The sequence below is a fragment of the Rhinoderma darwinii genome, chromosome 12, assembly GCF_050947455.1.
Source record: "Rhinoderma darwinii isolate aRhiDar2 chromosome 12, aRhiDar2.hap1, whole genome shotgun sequence".
Taxonomy (NCBI): Eukaryota; Metazoa; Chordata; class Amphibia; order Anura; family Rhinodermatidae; genus Rhinoderma; species Rhinoderma darwinii.
The window spans coordinates 38,782,999-38,807,174 of NC_134698.1; the positions used below are offsets into that span (position 1 = coordinate 38,782,999).

Below are 24,176 nucleotides of genomic sequence, written 5' to 3' on the forward strand. Positions count from 1 at the left end.
CCCTATGGACACGTTTAGTGTCTACTTCGGGAGCTTTTTCAACGTACACGGTATACTTAGGGCCAAAACATAATGTGAACTAGGTCTAACATGGAATTTTAATTTCACTTGAGTGGGTAGTAGCAATACCAGACGCTAGCCATGAAGAATGGACTGGCTATCAAATACGCCAGAGACTGAACACTGTAAAAAGCATTAGTTAACTACATACTATGGTGCAAATTATAGAGGACCTCTTACCAGGTCTCAAGCTATTTTTTTCATGACTTGAAGAGATCAATATAGCAATTTCGCCCAAATGCTTTGCTTGCTGCTGGGCAATTTTCTCCTATGCAGTGTACATTTACAAGTCTATGTAGTGAGGGAAAAACAACATAGCAGATACAGAAGTTTTTATTTACCAGCAGAACGATGTACTGTAAGGTGGGAAAGATAGGACAGACCAAGAACTGCAATTGTAATTTTACTACAAGGATACCTTATTCTTATATAAATTTATTCTTCCATTCACCTTGCCCTCCATTAAAAACAATATTGCCTTACTATAGGAAAATCCATGTCTTTCTGGCACTGTAAAGTTATTTAACTACAGACATTTAAGCAGTGGCATACATAAAAGGGAGAAAGCCCCATAGAAGAGATCAAAATGGGCCCACGTTATGGTGCTGGGTTTTGTCACCTGGTGTTTGTTTCAGCCTTCTGACCCTTTCCATGACTCTTGGGCCAATTCTCATTCCACTGGATAAGGGAGTCCTTGCAACCCAGTAGCAATGGGAATGGGACCAATCAGGGTTTGGCCCACTCACCTCCAAGGGTCCTATATCAGCCACATCGTCTGCCTCTATGACATGTACACTCTTGCATTTATGCAAAATCAAGAAAAATTATGTGTTTATCAAGTGTGACTGGTTTATTTAAACTTCAATAAATCTCAACTCAGTCGATAAAGTTAAATTTGAAATCTTATGCGATCAATTTAATTTAGTCCCTTTTAATCGCCTATACAGTGAGACCTTTGTAAAATAAAAATGTATCAAGAGAAATTGGATGCTATAGACATACTGCTCAATGCATAAAGCGGGCAGGGCTTTCCGCTAGTACAGGTCTCAATGGCCCTGTGACCTCAGTACCAAGACTTTATTACTAATTATAGTGAGAATATTGATCTCTTATCATGCCTGTCAGCATCACTTACCATGACACTTGGGCGATGTAGAAGGTGGTAGAAGCTTCTACTAGAGAAATGATTAAAAGATGGAGGGAATTGTGCTACTTCGTACATTATTTAATATCTGTGCTGTTGTCAATTGTATTGGTTAGAATTTTGTACCATCATTTATTGTTATATTTTTTTATTTAATTATACTTTTTTTGACTATGAGTGGTTTTCAGATTTCCCCGCAATTTATCATGTAACAGACCATACATAATATGAACTGTTTAAGGCTCTTTTCACATTGCAGTTTTCACCTTCTGTCAGGGGTTTGTTTTTTGTTAACATATCTATTTTCGCTGTCATGGATCCATTATAAACCATGATGCTTGTGTGAACATAAGTCCAATACGGCAAACATCTCGAAATTATTAAGATTTTGTAAAGGATCTGCCAGGCACAGCTTCTGTGTCAACACCCATAGGTAATCAGTCTGCACCTGCTTCTATGTCTGTGAGACTGACTCCATCTTCCACCACTCAGGATGGCAGGCTTAGGAGTGGGAGAGCCTATCACAGCCTGGCCAGACGGAGCTAGCTCCCGCCCTCTGTCTATTTATACCTGCCTTTCCTGTTCCTACTTGCTTGTGATTCTTCTCGTTTGGTTTCCTGGCCCTGCTGCAGCTTCTGAACTATATGACCCTGCTTCATACTGACCCTGGCATACTGACTACTCTCCTGCTCTGCGTTTGGTACCTCGTACACTCCTGGTTTTACTCGGCTTGTTCACTACTCTCCTGCTCTGCGTTTGGTACCTCGTACACTCCTGGTTTGACTCGGCTCGTTCACCACTCTTGTTGCTCACGGTGTTGCCGTGGGCAACTGCCCCATTTCCCTCAGCTTTGTGTACCCTTGTCTGTTTGTCTGTCGTGCACTTACTGAGCGTAGGGACCGTCGCCCAGTTGTACCCAGTCGCCTAGGGCGGGTCGTTGCAAGTAGGCAGGGACTGAGTGGCGGGTAGATTAGGGCTCACTTGTCTGTTTCCCTACCCCCGTCATTACATAATCACAAGCCCTATACCTAGTCTACCCTGGTCCCTCACACTACTATGGACCCCCTTGAGACCCTGGCTCAGCAAATGCAGGGTCTCTCCCTACAGGTCCAGGCCCTGGCTCAGAGGGTCAACCAGCCTGACGCTACCATGGTAGTGCCCCTCACCTCACCTCTTGAACCCCACCTCAAGTTGCCTGACTGGTTCTCAGGGGACCGGAAGACTTTACTCTCCTTTCGGGAGAGTTGTAGGCTCTATTTTCGCTTAAAGCCTCACTCCTCAGGTTCTGAGAGCCAACGGGTGGGTATAATTATGTCCCGGCTCCAGAAAGGGCCCCAAGAATGGGCCTTCTCCTTGGCTCCTGACGCCCCTGAACTTTCCTCCGTTGATCTTTTCTTTTCTGCTCTCGGACTCATTTATGACGAGACTGACAGGACTGCCTTTGCCGAGAGTCAGCTGGTGACCTTACGTTAGGGTAAGTGACCTGTTGAGGAGTATTGTTCTGACATTAGGAAGTGGTGCGTAGCTTCTCGGTGGAATGACCCTGCCTTAAGGTGCCAGTTTAGGTTGGGTCTGTCGAACGCCCTGAAAGACCTGCTAGTTAGCTATCCCTCTTCTGACTTCCTAGACCAGGTTATGGCTTTAGCGGTACGACTTGACCGACGTCTCAGAGAACGACAACTTGAACGTTTTTGTGTTTTCCCCTCTGACTCCCCCATGATGCCTCCCGAGGTTCCGTTGCTTCGCTCTTCCACGGAAGACTCGGAGGTATCTATGCAACTCGGGGCCTCCGTGTCCCCCCGACAACGCAGAGAGTTCCGCAGGAAGAATGGTCTCTGCTTCTATTGTGGGGATGACAAGCATCAAGTGAACACCTGTCCTAGGCGTAAGAATAAGCAGCCGGAAAACTTCCGCGCCTAAGTGGTCATCGGGAGGTCACTTGGGCGCACAGGTATTTCCTGTAAATATGAAACGTAATAAAATCTTGCTTCCCTTTCAGGTCTCTTTTGGTGGTAGGTCTGCTACCGGCAGTGCCTTCGTGGATTCAGGGTCTTCTGCTAATATCATGTCTGTGGAATTTGCTATGTCTCTAGCTATGCCTTTGATTGATTTGCCTAAACCTGTCCCGGTAGTGGGTATCGACTCCACTCCTCTTGCTAATGGTTATTTTACACAGCATACCCCTGTTTTTGAACTCCTTGTTGGCTCCATGCATTTGGAGCAGTGCTCTGTACTGTTGATGTAGGAATTATCGTCCGATTTGGTTTTAGGCCTTCCCTGGTTGCAGTTGCATAATCCCACGTTTGACTGGAATACTGGGGAGCTTACCAAATGGGGTAATAAATGCTTGACGTCATGTTTTTCTGTTTATTCTATTTCTCCCCCTGAGGAGGTGAACACGCTACCTGAGTTTGTTCAGGACTTCGCTGATGTTTTCTCTAATGTGGTTACCTCCTCATAGAGAATACGATTGCGCTATCGATTTGGTACCAGGAGCTAAGTTCCCTAAGGGTAGGATATTTAATCTCTCATGTCCCGAACGTGAAGCCATGAGAGAGTATATCCAGGAATGCCTGGCCAAGGGTTACATTCGCCCCTCTACTTCTCCGGTAGGTGCTGGCTTCTTCTTCGTAGGGAAGAAGGATGGTGGTCTTAGGCCATGCATTGACTACCGTAACTTGAATAAGGTCACTGTAAGGAACCAGTATCCCCTTCCTTTGATTCCTATTCTCTTTAATCAGGTTCAGGGGGCCCAATGGTTCTCTAAGTCTGATCTACGGGGAGCGTATAACCTTATCCGTATCAAAGAGGGGGATGAGTGGAAGACTGCGTTTAACACGCCCGAAGGTCATTTCGAATACCTCGTCATGCCCTTTGGGTTGTGTAATGCTCCCGCTGTCTTCCAGAATTTCATAAATGAGATTTTAAGAGATTACCTGGGGGTATTTCTTGTAGTGTACCTTGATGACATACTTGTGTTTTCCAAGGACTGGTCCTCCCACATTGAGCATGTCAGGAAGGTGCTCCAGGTCCTTCGGGAAAACAAACTGTTTGCGAAGACCGAAAAATGTGTGTTTGGGGTGCAGGAGATACCATTTTTGGGTCAAATCCTCACTCCTCATGAATTCCGCATGGACCCCGCCAAGGTCCAGGCTGTGGCGGAATGGGTCCAACCTGCCTCCCTGAAGGCGTTACAGTGTTTCTTGGGGTTCGCTAATTATTACAGGAGATTTATTGCTAACTTCTCGGTCATCGCTAAGTCTCTTACGGACCTCACTCGCAAAGGTGCTGATCTCCTCCACTGGCCTCCTGAGGCTGTCCAGGCTTTTGAGGTCCTTAAGAAGTGTTTTATCTCGGCCCCGGTGCTGGTTCAGCCCAACCAAATTGAGCCATTTATCGTGGAGGTTGACGCATCCGAGGTGGGAGTGGGGGCTGTCTTGTCCCAGGGTACCAGGTCCCTCACCCATCTCCGTCCCTGTGCCTACTTCTCCAGGAAGTTTTCGCCCACTGAGAGTAACTATGATATTGGCAACCGCGAACTCTTAGCCATTAAATGGGCATTTGACGAGTGGCGCCACTTCCTGGAGGGGGCTAGGCACCAGGTAACGGTCCTTACCGACCACAAGAATCTGGTTTTCCTAGAATCTGCTCGGAGGCTAAACCCGAGACAAGCTCGATGGGCGTTATTTTTTACCAGATTCAACTTTTTGGTTACCTATAGGGCTGGGTCTAAAAATATTAAGGCTGATGCACTGTCGCGTAACTTCATGGCCAGCCCTTCTTCGGAGGAAGATCCTGCTTGTATTTTGCCTCCAGGTATAATCATTTCCTCTATTGATTCTGATTTAGTCTCTGAAATTGCGGTTGATCAAGGTTCAGCTCCCGGGAACCTTCCTGAGAACAAGCCGTTTGTTCCCCTGCAATTCCGGCTAAGGCTTCTAGCTGAAAATCATGACTCCGCACTATCTGGTCATCCAGGCATCCTGGGTACCAAGCACCTCATTACCAGAAACTATTGGTGGCCTGGGATGCCTAAAGACGTTAAGGCCTACATCGCCGCTTGTGAGGTTTGTGCTAGGTCCAAGACTCCCAGGTACCGACCAGCGGGCTTACTATGTTCTTTGCCCATTCCCCAGAGACCTTGGACCCATATCTCCATGGATTTTATCACCGATTTGCCTCCATCTCAAGGCAAGTCGGTGGTGTGGGTTGTAGTAGACCGCTTCAGTAAGATGTGCCACTTTGTGCCCCTCAAGAAACTACCCAATGCTAAGACGTTAGCTACCTTGTTTGTCAAACACATCCTGCGTCTCCATGGGGTCCCTGTCAATATTGTTTCGGACAGAGGGGTACAATTTGTTTCATTATTTTGGAGAGCCTTCTGTAAAAAGTTGGAGATTGATCTGTCCTTCTCCTCTGCCTTCCATCCTGAAACTAATGGCCAAACTGAGAGGACTAATCAGTCTCTAGAACAATATTTAAGGTGTTTTATCTCTGACTGTCAATATGATTGGGTCTCATTCATTCCCCTCGCCGAATTTTCCCTTAATAACCGGGTCAGTAACTCGTCAGGGGTCTCCCCCTTTTCCTGTAATTTTGGGTTTAATCCACGGTTCTCCTCCGTTTCACCTGGTAGTTCCAACAATCCCGAGGTAGAGGTCGTTCATCGGGAACTGTGCACAGTCTGGGCCCAGGTTCAGAAGAACCTAGAGGCGTCCCAGAGCATACAAAAAACTCAGGCAGATAGAAGACGTTCTGCTAACCCCTTGTTTATGGTCGGGGATCTGGTGTGGCTATCGTCAAAGAACTTGCGCCTTAAGGTCCCGTCCAAGAAGTTTGCTCCCCGGTTTATAGGGCCGTACAAGGTCATTGAAGTCCTCAATCCTGTCTCCTTCCGACTGGAGTTGCCCCCATTTTTTCGAGTACACGAAGTGTTTCATGCCTCCCTCCTTAAACGCTGCTCCCCGTCCTTGGCTCCTTCGAGGAAACCTCCTGTCCCCGTTCTCACCCCTGATGGGGTGGAATTCAAGGTGGCCAAGATTGTGGACAGCAAGGTGGTCCAAGGCTCCCTCCAGTACCTGGTCCATTGGAGAGGATACGGGCCTGAGGAGAGGACTTAGGTACCCGCCCGGGATGTTCACGCTGGGGTATTGGTCAGGTGGCTCCACCTTAGTTTCCCCAATAAACCAGGTCCACCTAGAAAGGGTCCGGTCCGGTGGCCCCTCATAAAAGTTGGGGTACTGTAAAGGATCTGCCAGGAACAGCTTCTGTGTTAAAGCCCATAGGTAATCAGTCTGTGCCTGCTTCTATGTCTGTGAGACTGACTCCATCTTCCACCACTCAGGATGGCAGGCTTAGGAGTGGGAGAGCCTATCACAGCCTGGCCAGACGGAGCTAGCTCCCGCCCTCTGTCTATTTATACCTGCCTTTCCTGTTCCTCCTTGCTTGTGATTCTTCTCGTTTGGTTTCCTGGCCCTGCTGCAGCTTCTGAACTATTTGACCTTGCTTCATACTGACCCTGGCTTACTGACTACTCTCCTGCTCTGCGTTTGGTACTTCGTACACTCCTGGTTTGACTCGGCTTGTTCACTACTCTCCTGCTCTATGTTTGGTACCTTGTATACTCCTGGTTTGACTCGGCTCGTTCACCACTCTTGTTGCTCACGGTGTTGCCGTGGGCAACTGCCCCATTTCCCTCAGCTTTGTGTACCCTTGTCTGTTTGTCTGTCGTGCACTTACTGAGCGTAGGGACCGTCGCCCAGTTGTACCCCGTCGCCTAGGGCGGGTCGTTGCAAGTAGGCAGGGACTGAGTGGCGGGTAGATTAGGGCTCACTTGTCTGTTTCCCTACCCCCGTCATTACAGATTTTCATAACTATTTTGAAAAACTTAAAGAGCACTCCCCCAAAAAATATAAATAACAATGTAATGAAAATAATGTAAAATAATGTTAGGATTGGTCCTTGAGCTGTGCTTTTTTGTCAAATATCAAATTTCTATGTTACTTCTAATCCCTAAAAAGATAGGTGAGAACCAATATAGCCACTATCACAACTTCTGCAAGGGTTGACACTCAGCTACCCCAGTTTCATTACTTGCCTAGTTATGTTTTACAGCATCAGGATAAAATTTGTATGTATATATATATATATATATATATATATATGTATATATATATATATATATATATATATATATATATGTATATATATATATATATATATATAATATATACTGGTGTATATATATATATGTATATACTTGTGTATATATATATATATATATATAATATTGCAGAAATTAGTACACCCCCTATGCAGCCTAATAATTGTAGCGATTTCATATTTGGGTTTCCAATTTGATGTAATGTTCTAGCGACTCGAGGTGCTAATACTAAACAGATAAAAGAAAAGAAGAAATGATCCAGCGCTGAGTCGTACTTTGGATTTAAAAAGGAAGCAGTATTCCCACCTTTATTGGGGTATTGAAATAAAATTGAAGGGAGACGCAGTCCCAAGACGTGTGTGGATAGTAGGCGGTTTGCCCTGGCCTACGCGTTTCAAGCACGAGCTGTGCTCTTACTCATGGCAAAGAGAATGTGAGAAACAGATAACCTGGGGTCGTCAAGTACTTTTCCAACATGACAATGACCCCAGTCATTCCGAAGCTCTTTCCAAGGCCGATGCTGCATTGTTAAGGGGTACCTGTCACTTGATTTAAAGGGGACTAAACCATCAGCATGTCGTTATACTGCTGAGGTATAGAATCCTAAACATGCCCCTCTCAAAACTGTCCATTTTAGAATTGAGTCTAAAAGAAGTTATACTACAGCGTGTGCTGCATGTAAATGACTAGAGAAGAGTCCTAAGACAAGTCCATGTGTACTGGCATTGGCTTTATGTGGGCACTGAGCATGCACAGGATTCATCTCAGAACTCTTCTTTGGTAAATTTATACACAGACAATAAATGCTAAGACAAACAGTTTTGAGAGGGCCCTAGATCCCAGTAGTATAACGATATGCTGATGGATTAATACCCTAAAATTTAGTGATAGGTTCACTTTAAGGGAAAAGAAGTTCAAAGGGTCAAGTATGTCACCTGTGGGGACTTTGGAAGGGACATGTTCAGCAGCACTGCTCATCAAGCATCGGGGCACTCAAAGAGGTCATTCTTCAGGAGTAGTGCAGAATATATGTGAAAATATGTTGTGAATTACTACACTGCATAACAAAAGGGGTCAGCGCAGTACTTAAAAGTAACGTAAGTAAATATTAGTATGTTCAAAACAGTTGATCGGCGAGGGTCCTGGGAGTCAGACCCCGACCCATCAGCTATTGATGTTCTATCCTGAGGATAGGCTATAAATTTTTAGGGACTGAAAAACCCCTTTACAGCAAAATCATATCATATACCTTTTTTTGTTGCACAACGCTCATGCAAACTGATGTCGCGCAACACAAGTCGCCAGGTAGCCCTAACGTGACACTTGCAAAACAAACATGGTAAAACTTAATGGCTTAATAAAACTTTTTACGATACAGTATTTCCTGTATACATTGTAGCTGTATTGTTCTCTCAGTCAATTCCTTCAGTTCTGCTGAACTGACGGCTTGGCTGAAAACAGGACCCGATCTCAGCCGAGCCGTTAGTTCAGCTGAACTGGTGTAATCGGCTGAAAGAGAACGATACAGCTTCTACGTATACAAGATACATAGAAGCTGTATTGTAAAAAGTGAAAAAAAATAAAAATAAAAGTCAAACTAAAAAATGCGTAAAAACAGAAAAAAAACCATTGATTTAATCATAGCCATAAGAAAAGAACATTTAAAGGTTTTCATAGCCTTGAATTTAATACATTGAAAAAGAGGAATAGTATTCTGCAGGTGATTAAAACTAAAATATAGGCGGTTTAACATCGAGCAGCTAGAGTCCACCATCAGGGCTCTAGCTCAGCAGTTTTAACTGCTTTAATGTTCTACCAGTGCATTTAAATCTCCTGATGATCCGTCTCACTAACAGGGACGAGAAATGCATTGAGAATGAATGTTTTAGACATTGCAACATTTTGTATATAACTCAGACATCTGATAGCAGGGATACAGTGTATGTTTCTGGTGCACTAGCCAATTTGGTGGTAGGGACCTAATAGCTCCCGCTGAGGGAGGTATTGTCATCATACTGTAACCTGCAGATTAGTCCTCCTATCATATGGCTTTAGGTTTGGGGTTTATTGTTTGGTGAGGACATTTAGTTGTCTGTGATTGAATATCAGTCACATTTTAAAGACTGTGTGCCACTATTATTTTAACGCATACTTATTCAAAGTAATTTTTTATTTTCTATTCTACATATCATTCAGTGATAGGTGTATTATTAAGTGGATACAATTAACCATTTTTCAGTGAAAAAGAAAATATAGTGATGCAAATTTACAGGGACAAAAAATATAAAAATCAGGTAAGGAACAGTTTGTGTCTTACCTGAAATTGGTACAGCTCTCTTTGGAGTATTTCCTTTTCTTTACGATTTTCCTCCTTCCCTACTCTCAGACTGGAGTTATACAAAGCCAACTCAGTATCTCTAAGCCAAGATTTCAGCTCTTTGACTCGCTGATCTAACTGCTGTACTAGATTCCCACTTCCAGGTGAGAGCACAGGACAAGGCACAGAACTTGCCAGTGCTTCAGAAAGAGATCTCTGTGGAAAAAAATAACATAGAGTGAGAAAGACAATGTTAGAGTCATCATCAAAATAAAGAGAGTCAAGAAAGTCACATGTATATTGTGAGTGATAAAGCTGGCCTAAGACCTAGCAATTTGTTGGTGGATAGAACACTGTTCAATATATCTGGATTAAATGGATTTTCAGGGAAAAAACATTGATGGACTATCTTTAGGATAGGCAACCAATGTGTGATTATGGGGTTCTAAAACCCGGAACCACATTATTCTGCAGAATAAAGGCACTAAGGCGCTTTCTGGAGCACTGCATCCCCTTGGGGCTAAGCTTAAGTACCAGGCAAAGCCCCATGTTTAGATGACCAGCTGTGTCTGGAAAAACAATGAAGCGAATGTCCTGGCCGCTTCATTCTGCTGAATGATGGGGTTCCTGGAGGTCGGACCCGCATGATCAGACATAAGTGGTCTATCCTTAAGATAGTCCATCAATGCTTTTTCCCTGAGCAACCCCTTTATAGCAAAACCCGCTAAACACAGGCACAAATGGATTGGTACAATTGTAAAATGTATTCTCTGTATTTAGCTTGAGGTGTTTTTGAGGGCAAGTATTAAAGCATTGCGTTTTACAAAGTGAACGTAAGCCCTACTCTACCTTCTATCTGCTGTTTTTGCTGTTGTGGTTTTGGTTGAATTTTCATTTAGCACATGCCCACCGTTAGTGTGTCTTGCTTAACATTAAACGTTTAGTAATGGAGCCTCATTTGGTTTAGGAGGTTAAAAAATCGTATCCATGATATAAGGAGGTATATAAGGCCTGGGGAATGTGGATTTATAATTTGTCCCTGTGCATGATCCCATGCAGTTTAAAGAGGAGACATTGATATAATGTCTGCAATATTAATTGAGGAAGGGAGCATGGCCCCCAGAAACATTACATGGCCTTCAGTTGCTGACTGTGAAGATGTACACTACCGTTCAAAAGTTTGGGTTCACCCAGACAATTTTGTGTTTTCCATGAAAACTCACATTTATATTTATCAAATGAGTTGCAAAATGACTAGAAAATATAGTCAAGACATTGACAAGTTTAGAAATAATGAATTTTATTTGAAATAATAATTTTCTCCTTCAAACTTTTCTTTCGTCAAAGAATGCTCCATCTGAAGCAATTACAGCATTGCAGACCTTTGCCATTTTAGCTGTTAATTTGCTGAGGTAATCGGGAGAAATTTCACCCCATGCTTCCAGAAGGCCCTCCCACAAGTTGGATTGGCTTGATGGGCACTTCTTGCGTACCATACGGTCAAGCTGCTCCCACAACAGCTCTATGGGGTTGAGATCTGGTGACTGCGCTGGCCACTCCATTACAGATAGAATAACAGCTGTCTGCTTCTTCCCTAAATAGTTCTTGCTTAATTTGGAGGTGTGCTTTGGGTCATTGTCCTGTTGTAGGATGAAATTGGCTACAATCAAGCGCTGTCCACAGGGTATGGCATGGCGTTGCAAAATGGAGTGATAGCCTTCCTTATTAAAAATCCCTTTTACCTTGTACAAATCTCTCACTTTACCAGCACCAAAGCAACCCCAGACCATCACATTACCTCCACCATGCTTGACAGATGGCGTCAGGCAGTCTTCCAGCATCTTTTCAGTTGTTCTGCGTCTCACAAATGTTCTTCTGTGTGATCCAAACACCTCAAACTTCGATTCGTCTGTCCATAACACTTTTTTCCAATCTTCCTCTGTCCAATGTCTGTGTGCTTTTGCCCATATTAATCTTTTCCTTTTATTAGCCAGTCTCAGATATGGCTTTTTCTTTGCCACTCTGCCCTGAAGGCCAGCATCCCGGAGTCGCCTCTTCACTGTAGACGTTGACACTGGCGTTTTGCGGGTACTATTTAATGAAGCTGCCAGTTGAGGACCTGTGAGGCGTCTATTTCTCAAACTAGAGACTCTAATGTACTTGTCTTGTTGCTCAGTTGTGCAGCGGGGCCTCCAACTTCTCTTTCTACTCTGGTTAGAGCCTGTGTGTGCTGTCCTCTGAAGGGAGTAGTACACACTAAGAACAATAATAGACTTTCGAGTTTCACATGAAAGCTCTCTTTTTCTAGCTATTTTGAGAGTTTAATCGAACCCACAAATGTAATGCTCCAGATTCTCAACTAGCTCAAAGGAAGGTCAGTTTTATAGCTCCTCTAAACAGCAAAACTGTTTACAGCGGTGCTAACATAATTGCACAAGGGTTTTCAAGTGTTTTCTAATCATCCATTAGCCTTCTAACACAGTTAGCAAACACAATGTACCATTAGAACACTGGAAATGTACCATTAGAATCCGGACAGGATTAAGTAGTAGATTAAATAGTTTGTTATTTAATTGTAATAAAAAAGTGTGTGGCTTTATCTACGGGGGTGGCTTTATCTACAGGGGGGCTTTATCTACGGGGGGTGCTTTATCTATGGGGGGGCTTTATCTACAGGGGGCTTTATCTACGGGGGGCTCTATCTACAGGAGGGCTATATACTGGGGTGGGCTATCTATGGAATACTATATACAGGGGTGGGCTATATCTACAGGGGGGCTATATACAGGGGTGGGCTATCTATGGAGCACTATATACAGGGATGAGCTATATCTACAGGGGGGCTATATACAGGGGTGGGCCATCTGTGGAGCACTATAGGCGGAGCTATTTGTGGGACACTATATACAGGGGTGGGCTATATGGGGGCACTATCTACAAGGGACTCTATGGGGGCACTATCTACAGGGGGCTCTATGGCAGGCACTATCTACAGGGGCACGGTGTGTGTGTGTGTCTGGGACACAGTGTATGGTGTATGGTACGCTATTATATTTAGGGGCGTAGTGTGGGGTATAATGAGAACTTTATCTTTGTTTATAGGTGTAGAAATGTTGGAAAAGTGAGAAGCTGAAGAGATCTGAGCGGCAAACTGCAGAAATGGGCTGTGACCGGGAGAAGTCATCATAGAGGTCTGGACCGGATGGAGAAAAAGAACTAGAATCTGAGACATCACCGTTGAGTCACTTAATGTAAATGTTTATTCTGCCTCTAATCAGTGATGTAGTCACTGTATGATCTGTAGCGAGATGATGGGTGGTATGATTATGATATGATTTATTTATAATTGTACCTGCGTCTATAGGACACAGGTACAATTAGAAGCAATGAATGGCCGGGAACGTTCCGTCCCCGGCCATTCAGCGCCTTTCTACGAGTGAAGTGGCCCGATACTTTGTGTTGAAAGGCGCTGAATGACAGGGAAAGTCATTCTGCCCAGCCAATCAGCGCCTTTCATAGACGCTTCATTAAACCCCAGGAGACAGAGAGCGCAGAAGAGAGCAGGTCTCCATTGCTGCCGGACGGGATTAAGTAGTATGCTATATTAGGACATGTCTGTACCCTGATCCAGATGACCTCTATTAGTATGTCATGTCCATCTCATTGAAGGGGTTGTCCAGTTTATAAAACCCATTTTCCTATACCCTATAACCACAAAAAGCATCTCTTGCTCTGGAGAACCTGTCCTATTCTGTCCTGCAACACACAACTAGTTGATTTGAATGGGCACTTTGTAATGCTTTATTTCCCCTGTGGTGCTGCTGCAGAAGAATCGAACACTTAGGGTACTATTACATGGCCAGACATGGGCTGTGTAAACGAGCACTGATCATCGAGATTTTATGAACGCTCGTTTACGCGATAACTGGCCCGTGTAATAGGGCCTTAACTGCCAGGTTTCCCCACAGATTACAGTTAATCGCTAGGGGTCCCAGGGATTGTCCAATGCAGACAACCTCTCTAATTTCAATGGACACCATGAAAGGCCCCTTTCACACTTCGTTTTGCAATCTACAATTTTTGTAAGGATAAAAAATTATACATTAACAAAAAGTGTATATGCCTTATGACTATCCATTGTTCCTATGTTGGAATATAAACACTTTATCCTACTTTCCGTTACTTTTCCCTATCTTTACCTTCCATAAATCATATCCATTCATCCAATTAGTATTTTCTATCCTAAGGCAAATGTGTACAATATATATATATATATATATATATATATATATATATATATATATATATACATATACTGGTACCTGTATTCTATATACCAGTTAATGAATGCATACAATATAATTTTACATATGAATATGTGACTGCATAAGTGTGCACAGGGCGCTGCACCCTCCCAGCATGTAGGTGTGCACTGGGCTCTGCCTCTGCTCTCTCCTCAGCTCCTTGTTATACACACAGAGGAAACAAGAGCTGAGGAGCAAGAGCAGAGGGGGAAGCTCCGCCCACAGCACGTCCTGCAAGAAGCCTGTGATCCTGTCAGCAGGGAGAGATGTAAGTGTCTGTGTGTATGTGTTCCAGTATGTGTGTGTGTATATGTGTATATATGTCTCTACGTTAGTGTGTGTATATATGTATGCCTCTGTGTGTGTTTATATAAGTGTGGGTATAGTTATGAGTGTGATATCTGTGGTGTTACATAGGACCGCAGAAAACATCTACTACATTATCTGTACTGAGAGAATTATCACTGTGATATCTGTGGTGTTACATAGGACTGCAGGTAACATCTACTACATTATCTGTACTCAGAGAGTTATAACTGTGTTATCTGTGGTGTTACATAGGTCCACAGATAACATCTACTACATTATCTGTACTCAGAGTTATCACTCTGTTATCTGTGGTGTTACATAGGACCGCAGATAACATCTACTACATTATCTGTAGTCAGAGAGTTATCATTGTGTTATCTGTTGTGTTACATAGGACTGCAGGCAACATCTACTACATTATCTGTACAGAGAGAATTATCACTGTGCTATCTGTGGTGTTACAAAGGACTGCAGGTAACGTCTACTACATTATCTGTACTCAGAGTTATCACTGTGTTATGTGTGGTATTACATAGGACTGCAGTTGAATTCTACTACATTATCTGTACTGTGTATATACGGGTGTGTATGTATCTTTTTGCTTGTATATATGTGCCTTTTATATATTTGTATATGTTCCTGTCTGTGTATTTATGTGCCTGTGTGTGTATGTATATATATATATATATATATATATATATATATATATATATATATATATACATACTGTGAGACAGTGACAGGTAAAGTCATTGAGGGAAGGTATATTTCCCCTAGAATCTTGTCATATGTATCCTAGGCTCCAGGGAATGAGCAGTTCTTGCAATAGAAAGCTCTAGTTTTCTAATCTCGGCTTAAGGAAAAGCCGGAAAAAAGGGCCTGGAGTTGGATTGGAGAAGAGCAGGGCGGATTCCCCAATCCCTAGTCCATCTCTGTTTGTAGGACAAGGCTGCTGCTCAATTAGCTGCACCTGTAGCCTGTGTATAAAAAGGTGCAGACACAGTGTGTGGGAGTCTCACCCCTGACTCAGACTGGAGAATACTAAGGCTGGAGTAGCCTGTATGCTATGTGAGTAAAGACCTGTGTTACTTTGTGTCCAGTCCCTGGTAGGAAGGCACTTGGTATAGTTAGATAATATCTTGTTTAGTTAGTGCTCAGACGAGCAGGATTTATTTTGTATTTTGCCTTGTTGTACAAGAGGCTGTTTCTTTGACAAGAATAAAAACACAGGCAAAGCCCTGTTATGACTTTTAATGCACGGTGTCTCTGTCTCTGGCTACAAAGAAACCGCTGTACCAACCTCTCCTGATGCTAAACCCTCACATATGGTGGAGAATGCGGGCACGGTCTTAAAGAGACATACACCTATTTAAAAGGACTTTTGCGGCTCCAAGTGGAAAATCGTTGCTAGGGGCAACAACACAATTTTTTCTCCCCGAGAGTGCTTAGAAGTGTATGTCTTGGGTGAAGGCGGCAACAGGGCTAAAAGAGACTGTTAAAATGGATGAAATACTTAAACAGCTGATTCAGGCTAATATCAACCAGGGGAAGATAAGCACAGCTCTGCAAGAAGCCAGCGCGACTCAGCGAATGGTGCATGAGGAAGCCATGCGTGCACAGGCTGAAACCAATATTCTGCTGGGTGAAGCCCACAGACTGGCCTTAAAAGAACAGCAGCAAATTAATCGCTATTTGCAAGACCAAATTCAGGCCTCAGTGGAGAGGTCAGCGGGGCCTCATGGTTTGCGCCAAACCACTCGTGCAGCGGTACAGACATCTCTGCAGAAGATGACATCCACCGACGGCGTTGAGGCCTATCTTATGGTGTTTGAGCGAGTGGCAGAACGAGAGAAGTTACCTTCAGATCAGTGGGCAGCAGTGGTGGCACCTTTCCTAACCGGAGAGCCGCAAAAGGCATACTTTGATCTCAATGAGCAGGATGCCAAGGATTACTCCAAGCTCAAGGGTGAGATCCTTGCCCGTCTGGGTGTTAATATGAATGTGCGTGCTCGACGGGTGCACAACTGGACTTTCGTGGAACACCTACCTGCGTGATCACAAATGTATGATCTTGTCCATCTTGCAAGGAAATGGCTACAGCCAGAGGAATCAACCCCTGCGCAGATCGTGGAGAGAGTGGTGCTTGACAAATACATCCGCTCCTTACCACCGAAGGTTCAGCGTTGGGTCGGTCAAGGAGATCCTACAGATGCGGAACAGCTGGTGAACCTGATTGAAAGGTACAGAGCTACTCAGGATCTACTCCAAGAAGTACCGCCTGGATGTTCTAACCCCAGGAACAGCAAATCGTGCGGAGCACCCGGTAAGACTGTTCCATTTACTAGAGGGGTGAGAAATGTCTTTAAGGGAGGTGGCTCAGAAGGGGAGCAGACGGAGGGAAGAAATCCCAGAGAGACACTGAAGGCCAGACCAGGGTCTCAAGTTGGGGACCGGGGCCGCATACACTGCTGGCGGTGTTATGGACCTGGGCATATTGCTGCCAATTGTCCCCTGACTACTGAGCCAATGGACTGTGATGCAGCAAGGCGAATATCCTTGTTTGCACGTCCTGTTTGTTCTGCTGAGACTGTTTACGAGACTGAGCAACAAATGTGTGTCGTAAAAGTGGAAGGGTGTACTGTGAGTGCCTTGCTGGATTCTGGGAGTCTGGTTACCCTGGTGCATGCCAGCCTGATAGACCCTGGAACATTCAGCGGACATAGTGTAGGGGTCCTGTGCATACATGGGGACACTAAAGAATACCCCACCGCTTTGGTCACTCTAGAGACTTCCTGTGGAACCGCTTGCCATGAAGTGGGTGTGGTCAAGTCCCTGATGCACAGTGTGATCCTGGGGAGAGACTTCCCAGTGTTCTGGGACTTGTGGAGGAAGAAAGATGTAACCTCCACTGTAAATGTTAATGATGGTATTAATGTGTGCGCTGTGATTAGCCCAGAACCCTTTAACGAAGATGCTGAGGTGCCAGCAGTAGGGGTGACCACTGAGCCTGATAAATTTCCTCTGTCTGTTTTTGCTGGTGAAACAGATGAGCAGGAGGAAATTTCTGAGATACCAGAGTTAAATGTATCACGTAACAATTTTGGGACCGCTCAACTTAGCGATCCCACATTGGTAAAAGCCAGGGAAAATACTAAGGTATTAAATGGAGTGCCTCAACATCCAGGGGCTGATAAGGTGTTTCCACACATGGCGGTTACCAGGATTTTCTGTATCGGATAGATAACGTACGTGGGGAGGTTGTTGAACAGCTGGTGATACCCCAACCGTATCGTAGAACGGTGTTGGACCTGGCTCATAAACACGTGCTGGGTGGACATCTAGGTTGCGAAAAGACCAGAGAGCGTATCTTACAACGATTCTTCTGGCCAGGGGTATATACGGAAGTTCAGAGGTATTGCGAGTCCTGCCCGGAGTGTCAGATAACGGCTCCTATGCCACATTTTAGGAGTCCGCTGGTGCCTTTGCCTATCATTGGGATCCCTTTTGAAAGAATTGCCATGGATCTGGTCGGCCCTTTAGTCAAATCCTCTAGAGGTCATCAATATATCCTAGTGGTGTTGGACTATGCCACACGCTACCCTGAGGCAGTCCCTTTGCGAAATTCCTCTTCAAAAGCCATTGCAAGAGAGTTGTTTTACATGTTTTCCCGTACTGGTTTACCTAAGGAAATTCTTACCGATCAGGTAACTCCCTTTATGTCCAAAATCACCAAGGAATTATGTAAACTGCTGAAAATTAAACACCTGCGTACCTCTATATATCACCCTCAAACTGATGGTCTTGTCGAAAGATTCAATAAGACATTAAAAGGCATGTTGAGGAGGGTGGTTAGTAAGGATGGGAAGGATTGTGACTGTCTTCTGCCCTATTTGATGTTCGCTGTACGTGAAGTTCCTCAATCATCCACAGGGTTTTTTCCTTTCGAACTTGTATACGGCAGACAACCCCGTGGTCTCCTGGACATAGCCAAGGAAACCTGGGAGCAAGAGTCCACACCTTATAGGAGTGTAATTGAGCATGTCACGTTGATGCAAGACCGAATCGCTGCAGTCATGCCGATAGTTAAGGAACACTTGGAGCAAGCTCAGGATGCTCAGAGCAGGGTGTATAACCGAACGGCTAAAGTTAGAAATTTTAACTCTGGTGATCGAGTGTTGGTCTTAGTGCCAACCGTAGAAAGCAAATTTCTTGCTAGATGGCAAGGGCGGTATGAGATAATTGAAAAGGTGGGGGATGTAAATTATAAAGTTTACCAACCAGGTAAAAGGAAGACAGTGCAGTTATACCATGTAAACTTAATTAAGCCATGGAAAGAAAGATAGACCCTCGTGGCAGTAAGGACCCCCTATAGTCCTAACCCAGATGTGTATGTGTCAGAATCCCTCGCAAAGCCACAGAAACAGGAGACAAAAGAGTTTGTGCAGAGAAACACAGACGTGTTTTCAGAACTGCCAGGACAGACCAGTATAATAAAACATGACATTGGGACCGAGCCTCAGGTTCGGGTCCACTTGAAACCCTACAGCGTCCCTGAAGCTCGTAGACAAGCCATATCTGAGGAGGTCAAGAAAATGCTAGACCTTGGGATTATTGAAGAGTCAAAAAGTGAATGGTCAAGTCCCATTGTATTGATTCCGAAACCAGATGGGTCATTGCGTTTCTGTAACGACTTCCGCAAGTTAAATGAGATGTCAAAGTTTGACGCATACCCAATGCCAAGAGTTGACGAGTTAATAGAGAGACTGGGCCATTCAAGGTATTTTTCAACACTTGATTTAACCAAAGGCTATTGACAAGTACCCCTCACTGAGGGCGCCAAAGAGAAAACTGCGTTCATCACCCCGGATGGTCTATTTCAATATATTTGTTTACCATTTGGGCTACATGGGGCTCCAGCGACCTTTCAAAGGTTAATGGACATAGTCCTCAAACCCCATCGTCGGTATGCTTCGGCATATCTGGACGACATTATAATCTTTAGTGATGACTGGGAAAGCCACTTACCAAAAGTACAAGCAGTACTAAACTCCCTCAGAGCCGCGGGGTTAACCGCAAACCCAAAGAAATGTTCCTTAGGCTTGGAGGAAGCACGGTATCTGGGGTACATAATTGGGAGAGGGGTGATAAAGCCACAGGTCAACAAAGTTGAGGCTATCCAAAACTGGCCCCAGCCCTCAACCAAAAAGCAGGTCAGAGCTTTTCTAGGTCAGAGCTTACCAAGAGAAGTAAGTCTGTCATGGTCAAGTGGGACATGAAGGCTGAAAGCGCCTTTCAAGAGTTGAAACTGGCCCTGTGTAACCAACCAGTCTTAGTCACTCCTGACTTCAAAAAGGAGTTTGTTGTCCAAACTGATGCTTCTAATGTGGGACTCGGAGCAGTTCTGTTACAAGAGGTGGGTGGTGAGGAACATCCTGTGACCTATTTGAGTAGAAAACTTACCCCGGCTGAGAAAAACTATAGCATAGTTGAACGGGAGTGCTTGGCAATTAAGTGGACACTTGAGTCCCTGAGATATTATTTATTGGGTCGTCGGTTTAGGTTGGTTACAGACCACTCTCCTCTTACGTGGATGTGTCAAGCTAAAGAGAGAAATGCAAGAGTTACACGGTGGTTTCTTACTTTGCAGAACTTCAAATATACTGTGGAACACAGAGCAGGAAATCTGCAGGGCAATGCTGACGCTTTGTCTAGGACACACTGCCTTGTAGCTAAATGTGTCCGATCCCACGGGCTCAAACAGAGGAAGAGGGTATGTGAGACAGTGACAGGTAAAGTCATTGAGGGAAGGTATATTTCCCCTAGAATCCTGTCATATGTATCCTAGGCTCCAGGGAATGAGTAGTTCTTGCAATAGAAAGCTCTAGTTTTCCAATCTCGGCTTAAGGAAAAGCCGTAAAAAAGGGCCTGGAGTTGGATTGGAGAAGAGCAGGGCGGGTTCCCCAATCCCTAGTCCATCTCTGTTTGTAGGACAAGGCTGCTGCTCAATTAGCTGCACCTGTAGCCTGTGTATAAAAGGTGCAGACACAGTGTGTGGGAGTCTCACCCCTGACTCAGACTGGAGACTACTAAGGCTGGAGTAGCCTGTATGCTATGTGAGTAAAGACCTGTGTTACTTTGTGTCCAGTGCCTGGTAGGAAGGCACTTGGTATAGTTAGATAATATCTTGTTTAGTTAGTGCTCAGACGAGCAGGATTTATTTTGTATTTTGCCTTGTTGTACAAGAGGCTGTTTCTTTGACAAGAATAAAAACACAGGCAAAGCCCTGTTATGACTTTTAATGCACGGTGTCCCTGTCTCTGGCTACAAAGAAACCGCTGTACCAACCTCTCCTGATGCTAAACCCTTACAATACATATATACTGCATATATGTGTGTGTGTGTGTCTGTATGCCTATATATATAATTTTATGTATGTATATATTCCAGAGTGTGTGTGTATATATATTTGCCTGTTTGTCTATTATGTCCCTCAATGTATGTACAGTATTTATGTTCCAGTATATGCGTGTCTATATATGTGTAAAATGTTTGGTTTGTGTAGGGCAGCAATAGAGATTCTCGCACAGGGCGCTATCCAGCCTAAGGCCGGCCTTGAGTGTGCACTTGCCAGAGTTTCATATCACAGTGGATACAAACTGCATCCATTAATATCTATAGGGACAAAATTTTAGAACCCATGCCTACAACGAGAAAAATTAAACCAGGACCGCAAATACAGCGAATGAGTACTTAAACAAATGGTCCCACCTTCAACACTTCCCACTTCTCCCTGATCAACTCTTCTTTTTCAGCAATGCTGTCAGGTAATGTAGCACCTTCACTCCTCAAGGTTGCCAGCTGACGTAATAAAGAGTGCACCCTGTCCTCTCTCAGTGATAACTCCACACTGCATCTCTGTAAGGTAAAGGACAGAAAGTTGTGATCAGTTATTAATATTTTTGTGCTACTATTTTAACCATTATACCAGTAATTTTAAAATGATACATATTTGTTCATGCTGAAGAGACTACTAAATAATTCTTATGATGTTATTACAAGAAAACTGATATGACCACCCTATGTGTCAGTTACCACTGCTCAGGAAAGCCACAGCACCTTTTTGTGGCTACCTGTGTTGAATGGGTACCACATTGCAATAGGACTTGTACTATTGAGGAAGGATTTAAAGGAAAAAGAGAAAGAGAGGAAGAGAAATAAAGAGAGAGAAAGAAAGAGAGAGAAAAAGAGAGAGAAAGAAAGAGTGAGAAAGAAAGAGAAAGAGAGTGAGAAAGAAACAAAGAAAAAGAAAGAAAGTGAGTGAGTGAGTGAGTGAGAGAAAGAAAGAGAGAGAAAGAAAGAAAAGGAGTGAGATAGAGAGAGAGAGAAAGAAAGAGAGATATTATGGAATAAGGAAGAAAGTGGATATAGTGAAATTCCATTGTTTTCAAAGCAATAATCAGGCACCTGTTGACAATCCTACTTTTAGGCTAAGTTTACACTTGCATTTTTTGCATTTATTATACAGTCCTCCTATAGACGGGAGTAGTGTACATTTATCAAGCTCTGTGCGCCACTTTTGTGGCACATTTTCAGGGCCATAATGGAAAATACTATGCGTGCTTGATTTATTAAGTATTTACGCCAAAACTAACCACTGTTTGCGCTGCATGCGCCACTTTGTGATTATTGTTAGCCAAGTATGCATGGTTATAATCAAAGTTACTTAAAAGAGCTAGGAGCGCAGCATGTCTCTAAGTATGTGTGATATTTTATCATGAGTGAGCTCAGATTTTATATATGGTCTCTCACTCTTTACCGATTTTTACCAGCTCTTGGAAGCCTCTCCCTTAGCAATGCTTACTACCTACCTCTGTATCTTTTCGCCTTCATCCTTTTATAAAATTACTATATTCAGTATTGGCACAGAGTAAATAGAAATGTGCCAACATAAAGCCCTATTGTGCAGTCCTTGGTGGAATAGTGAATTGCCAGAATAGGCTGACAATAAAAGAATAAATCATATCTGCTATAAACAGAGTTACATACACACAGGGACAACATGCTCCTAAATGGTTTAAAATTATTTTTTTTGAAAAGTCCTGACTTGGACATGTCTGTGTACAAAAGTGTACAAGGAATGTTTGGCTGGGAGGTGGGGATGAATCCCTTATTCTTCTACAACCCCATCTGAAGAAAAAAAAAACATTAGCACAATACCCTCAAAGGAGGGTGAAAAAGAACTTCATTGTTGCTATACAGACTCAATTTTGGAAAGGTTAAGGCAGAGTACTGCAAGGGGAGTGGTGCTGGGGGAGGGATAAGAAAATGTTCTAATCCCATCCTCAAATTCACACAGGCGTTTCTATTCCATGCAGTCTATGCAGAAGAGGTATGGGGGTCTAGCAATGCTCTCTAATGTAACTGTGACAATAAAGTATATCTTCTTGGATGTGGCATAGTGTATGCATGTAAGGCACACATGCATTCTTCAACTTCTTAAAAGAACCATCAATTACATTTTGGCACAATAGTGTTAGAATCGAAAATTTCAAATAATTTATAAATTATATTGTTTTATAAATAACATTGACCATTTTTTATTATAAATGCCAGTAAAAGGAATCTTTGCCTGGACAAATCTCGACAACACAGCAATTTTTTTTAGCTCTGCGTAGCTAAAATTGAATGGAAACATTTCAGTGTCATTTCTCTAGGTATGAAGACCCCCTCTCTAGGATCATTCTCAATACCCAGAGCATCATTTTCGCTCTTTCTGTACTCCCCAAACAGGTGCCCAAGCACTACATATGATGCTACTATTTTTGTTTATAAATATTTTTAGTATTCATGTTGATATGGATAACTGCATTAAGATAATGATATATTTTAGAGAAGACCACCACAATATCCTCTGGACAAAGAAATATCAATGAAGGAACATGACAATATATCTGTGCAGTTACATATTATTGTACTATTGGCATAATTACAGGTCTGTGCTCTCACAGCTTATGTACAAGTAATGCCAATGATACATAGCGACATTGGCTGCACAGTACTTGCAATATTTGCATTGTGTTGTACAATGTGACAGCTGGCAAGTCACTGTGTTACTTTTGACTGCATACCTGGTACACTGCCATAAAGGTCAATGGAAATGTTGAACAAATATAAAACTATGTAAATGTGAGTTGTAAGAAAACCTCAAACGGTGACTCAGGTCTTGTGATGCTCTTCATTGGGCATTGTAAGGCAGACTTCACTGTTTAAATAGGCCTGAGGGCACATTAGACTACAACAAGATTTCTACCTCTGAGCAATAATACACTCATTTCATCAGAAAACTGTGATATTGGTCACTAAGGCTATGTCTGCACTGTCAGGGGAGTAGAACAAGGGAATAACGGAAGCAAAGGTTCCGTTGCACAACAGATACCACCAACGGCCAACGGAATTGACTGTAATGGGTTCCGTCGGTTTTCCGTACGGGTGTCTGTGGTTTTACCAGAGACAATAGCGCAGCATGCTGCACTATTGTCTCTGGTAATCTCAGACGGATCTGTGATGGAGGCCCCTAACGGAGCCTCCAATGCAGATGTGAACGCGGCTTAAGTGTAGCTAATTATTGAACAAACAATGACTACCTGTACAATCAATATATGTGAGTATCATATGATAATACACAATATAACATCATATACTATAAGGCCCAGTTCACACGGCGTGTATTTGACGCATGCACCGAAAACGCGCCTAACTCCCATAGTCAATAAGAGTCCTAATTATGCACCAGAAAATTGTGCCGAAAGCAAGCACAAAAAACTTGACAAAAAAGTGTAAAAAAATGCATGAAGTTTAAAAAGCGCTTAACAAAAACGC

General features: G+C 43.5%; 1 protein-coding gene across 2 annotated transcripts in view; it reads right to left on the reverse strand.

The window, feature by feature from the left end:
* AKAP6 (A-kinase anchoring protein 6) overlaps positions 1-24,176 on the reverse strand; it is a 439,319-nt gene that overhangs the window by 27,760 nt on the left and 387,383 nt on the right. For both annotated transcript variants that reach the window (XR_012851289.1, XM_075843564.1), the window contains exons 10-11: positions 21,066-21,212; positions 9,685-9,900 (exon numbers count right to left, since the gene is read on the reverse strand). Coding sequence is in view for 1 of the 2 variants with exons in the window: in XM_075843564.1 (XP_075699679.1) it covers positions 9,685-9,900; positions 21,066-21,212 (363 nt within the window). In the remaining variant the exon portion in view is untranslated. The remainder of the gene's footprint in view (positions 1-9,684; positions 9,901-21,065; positions 21,213-24,176) is intronic.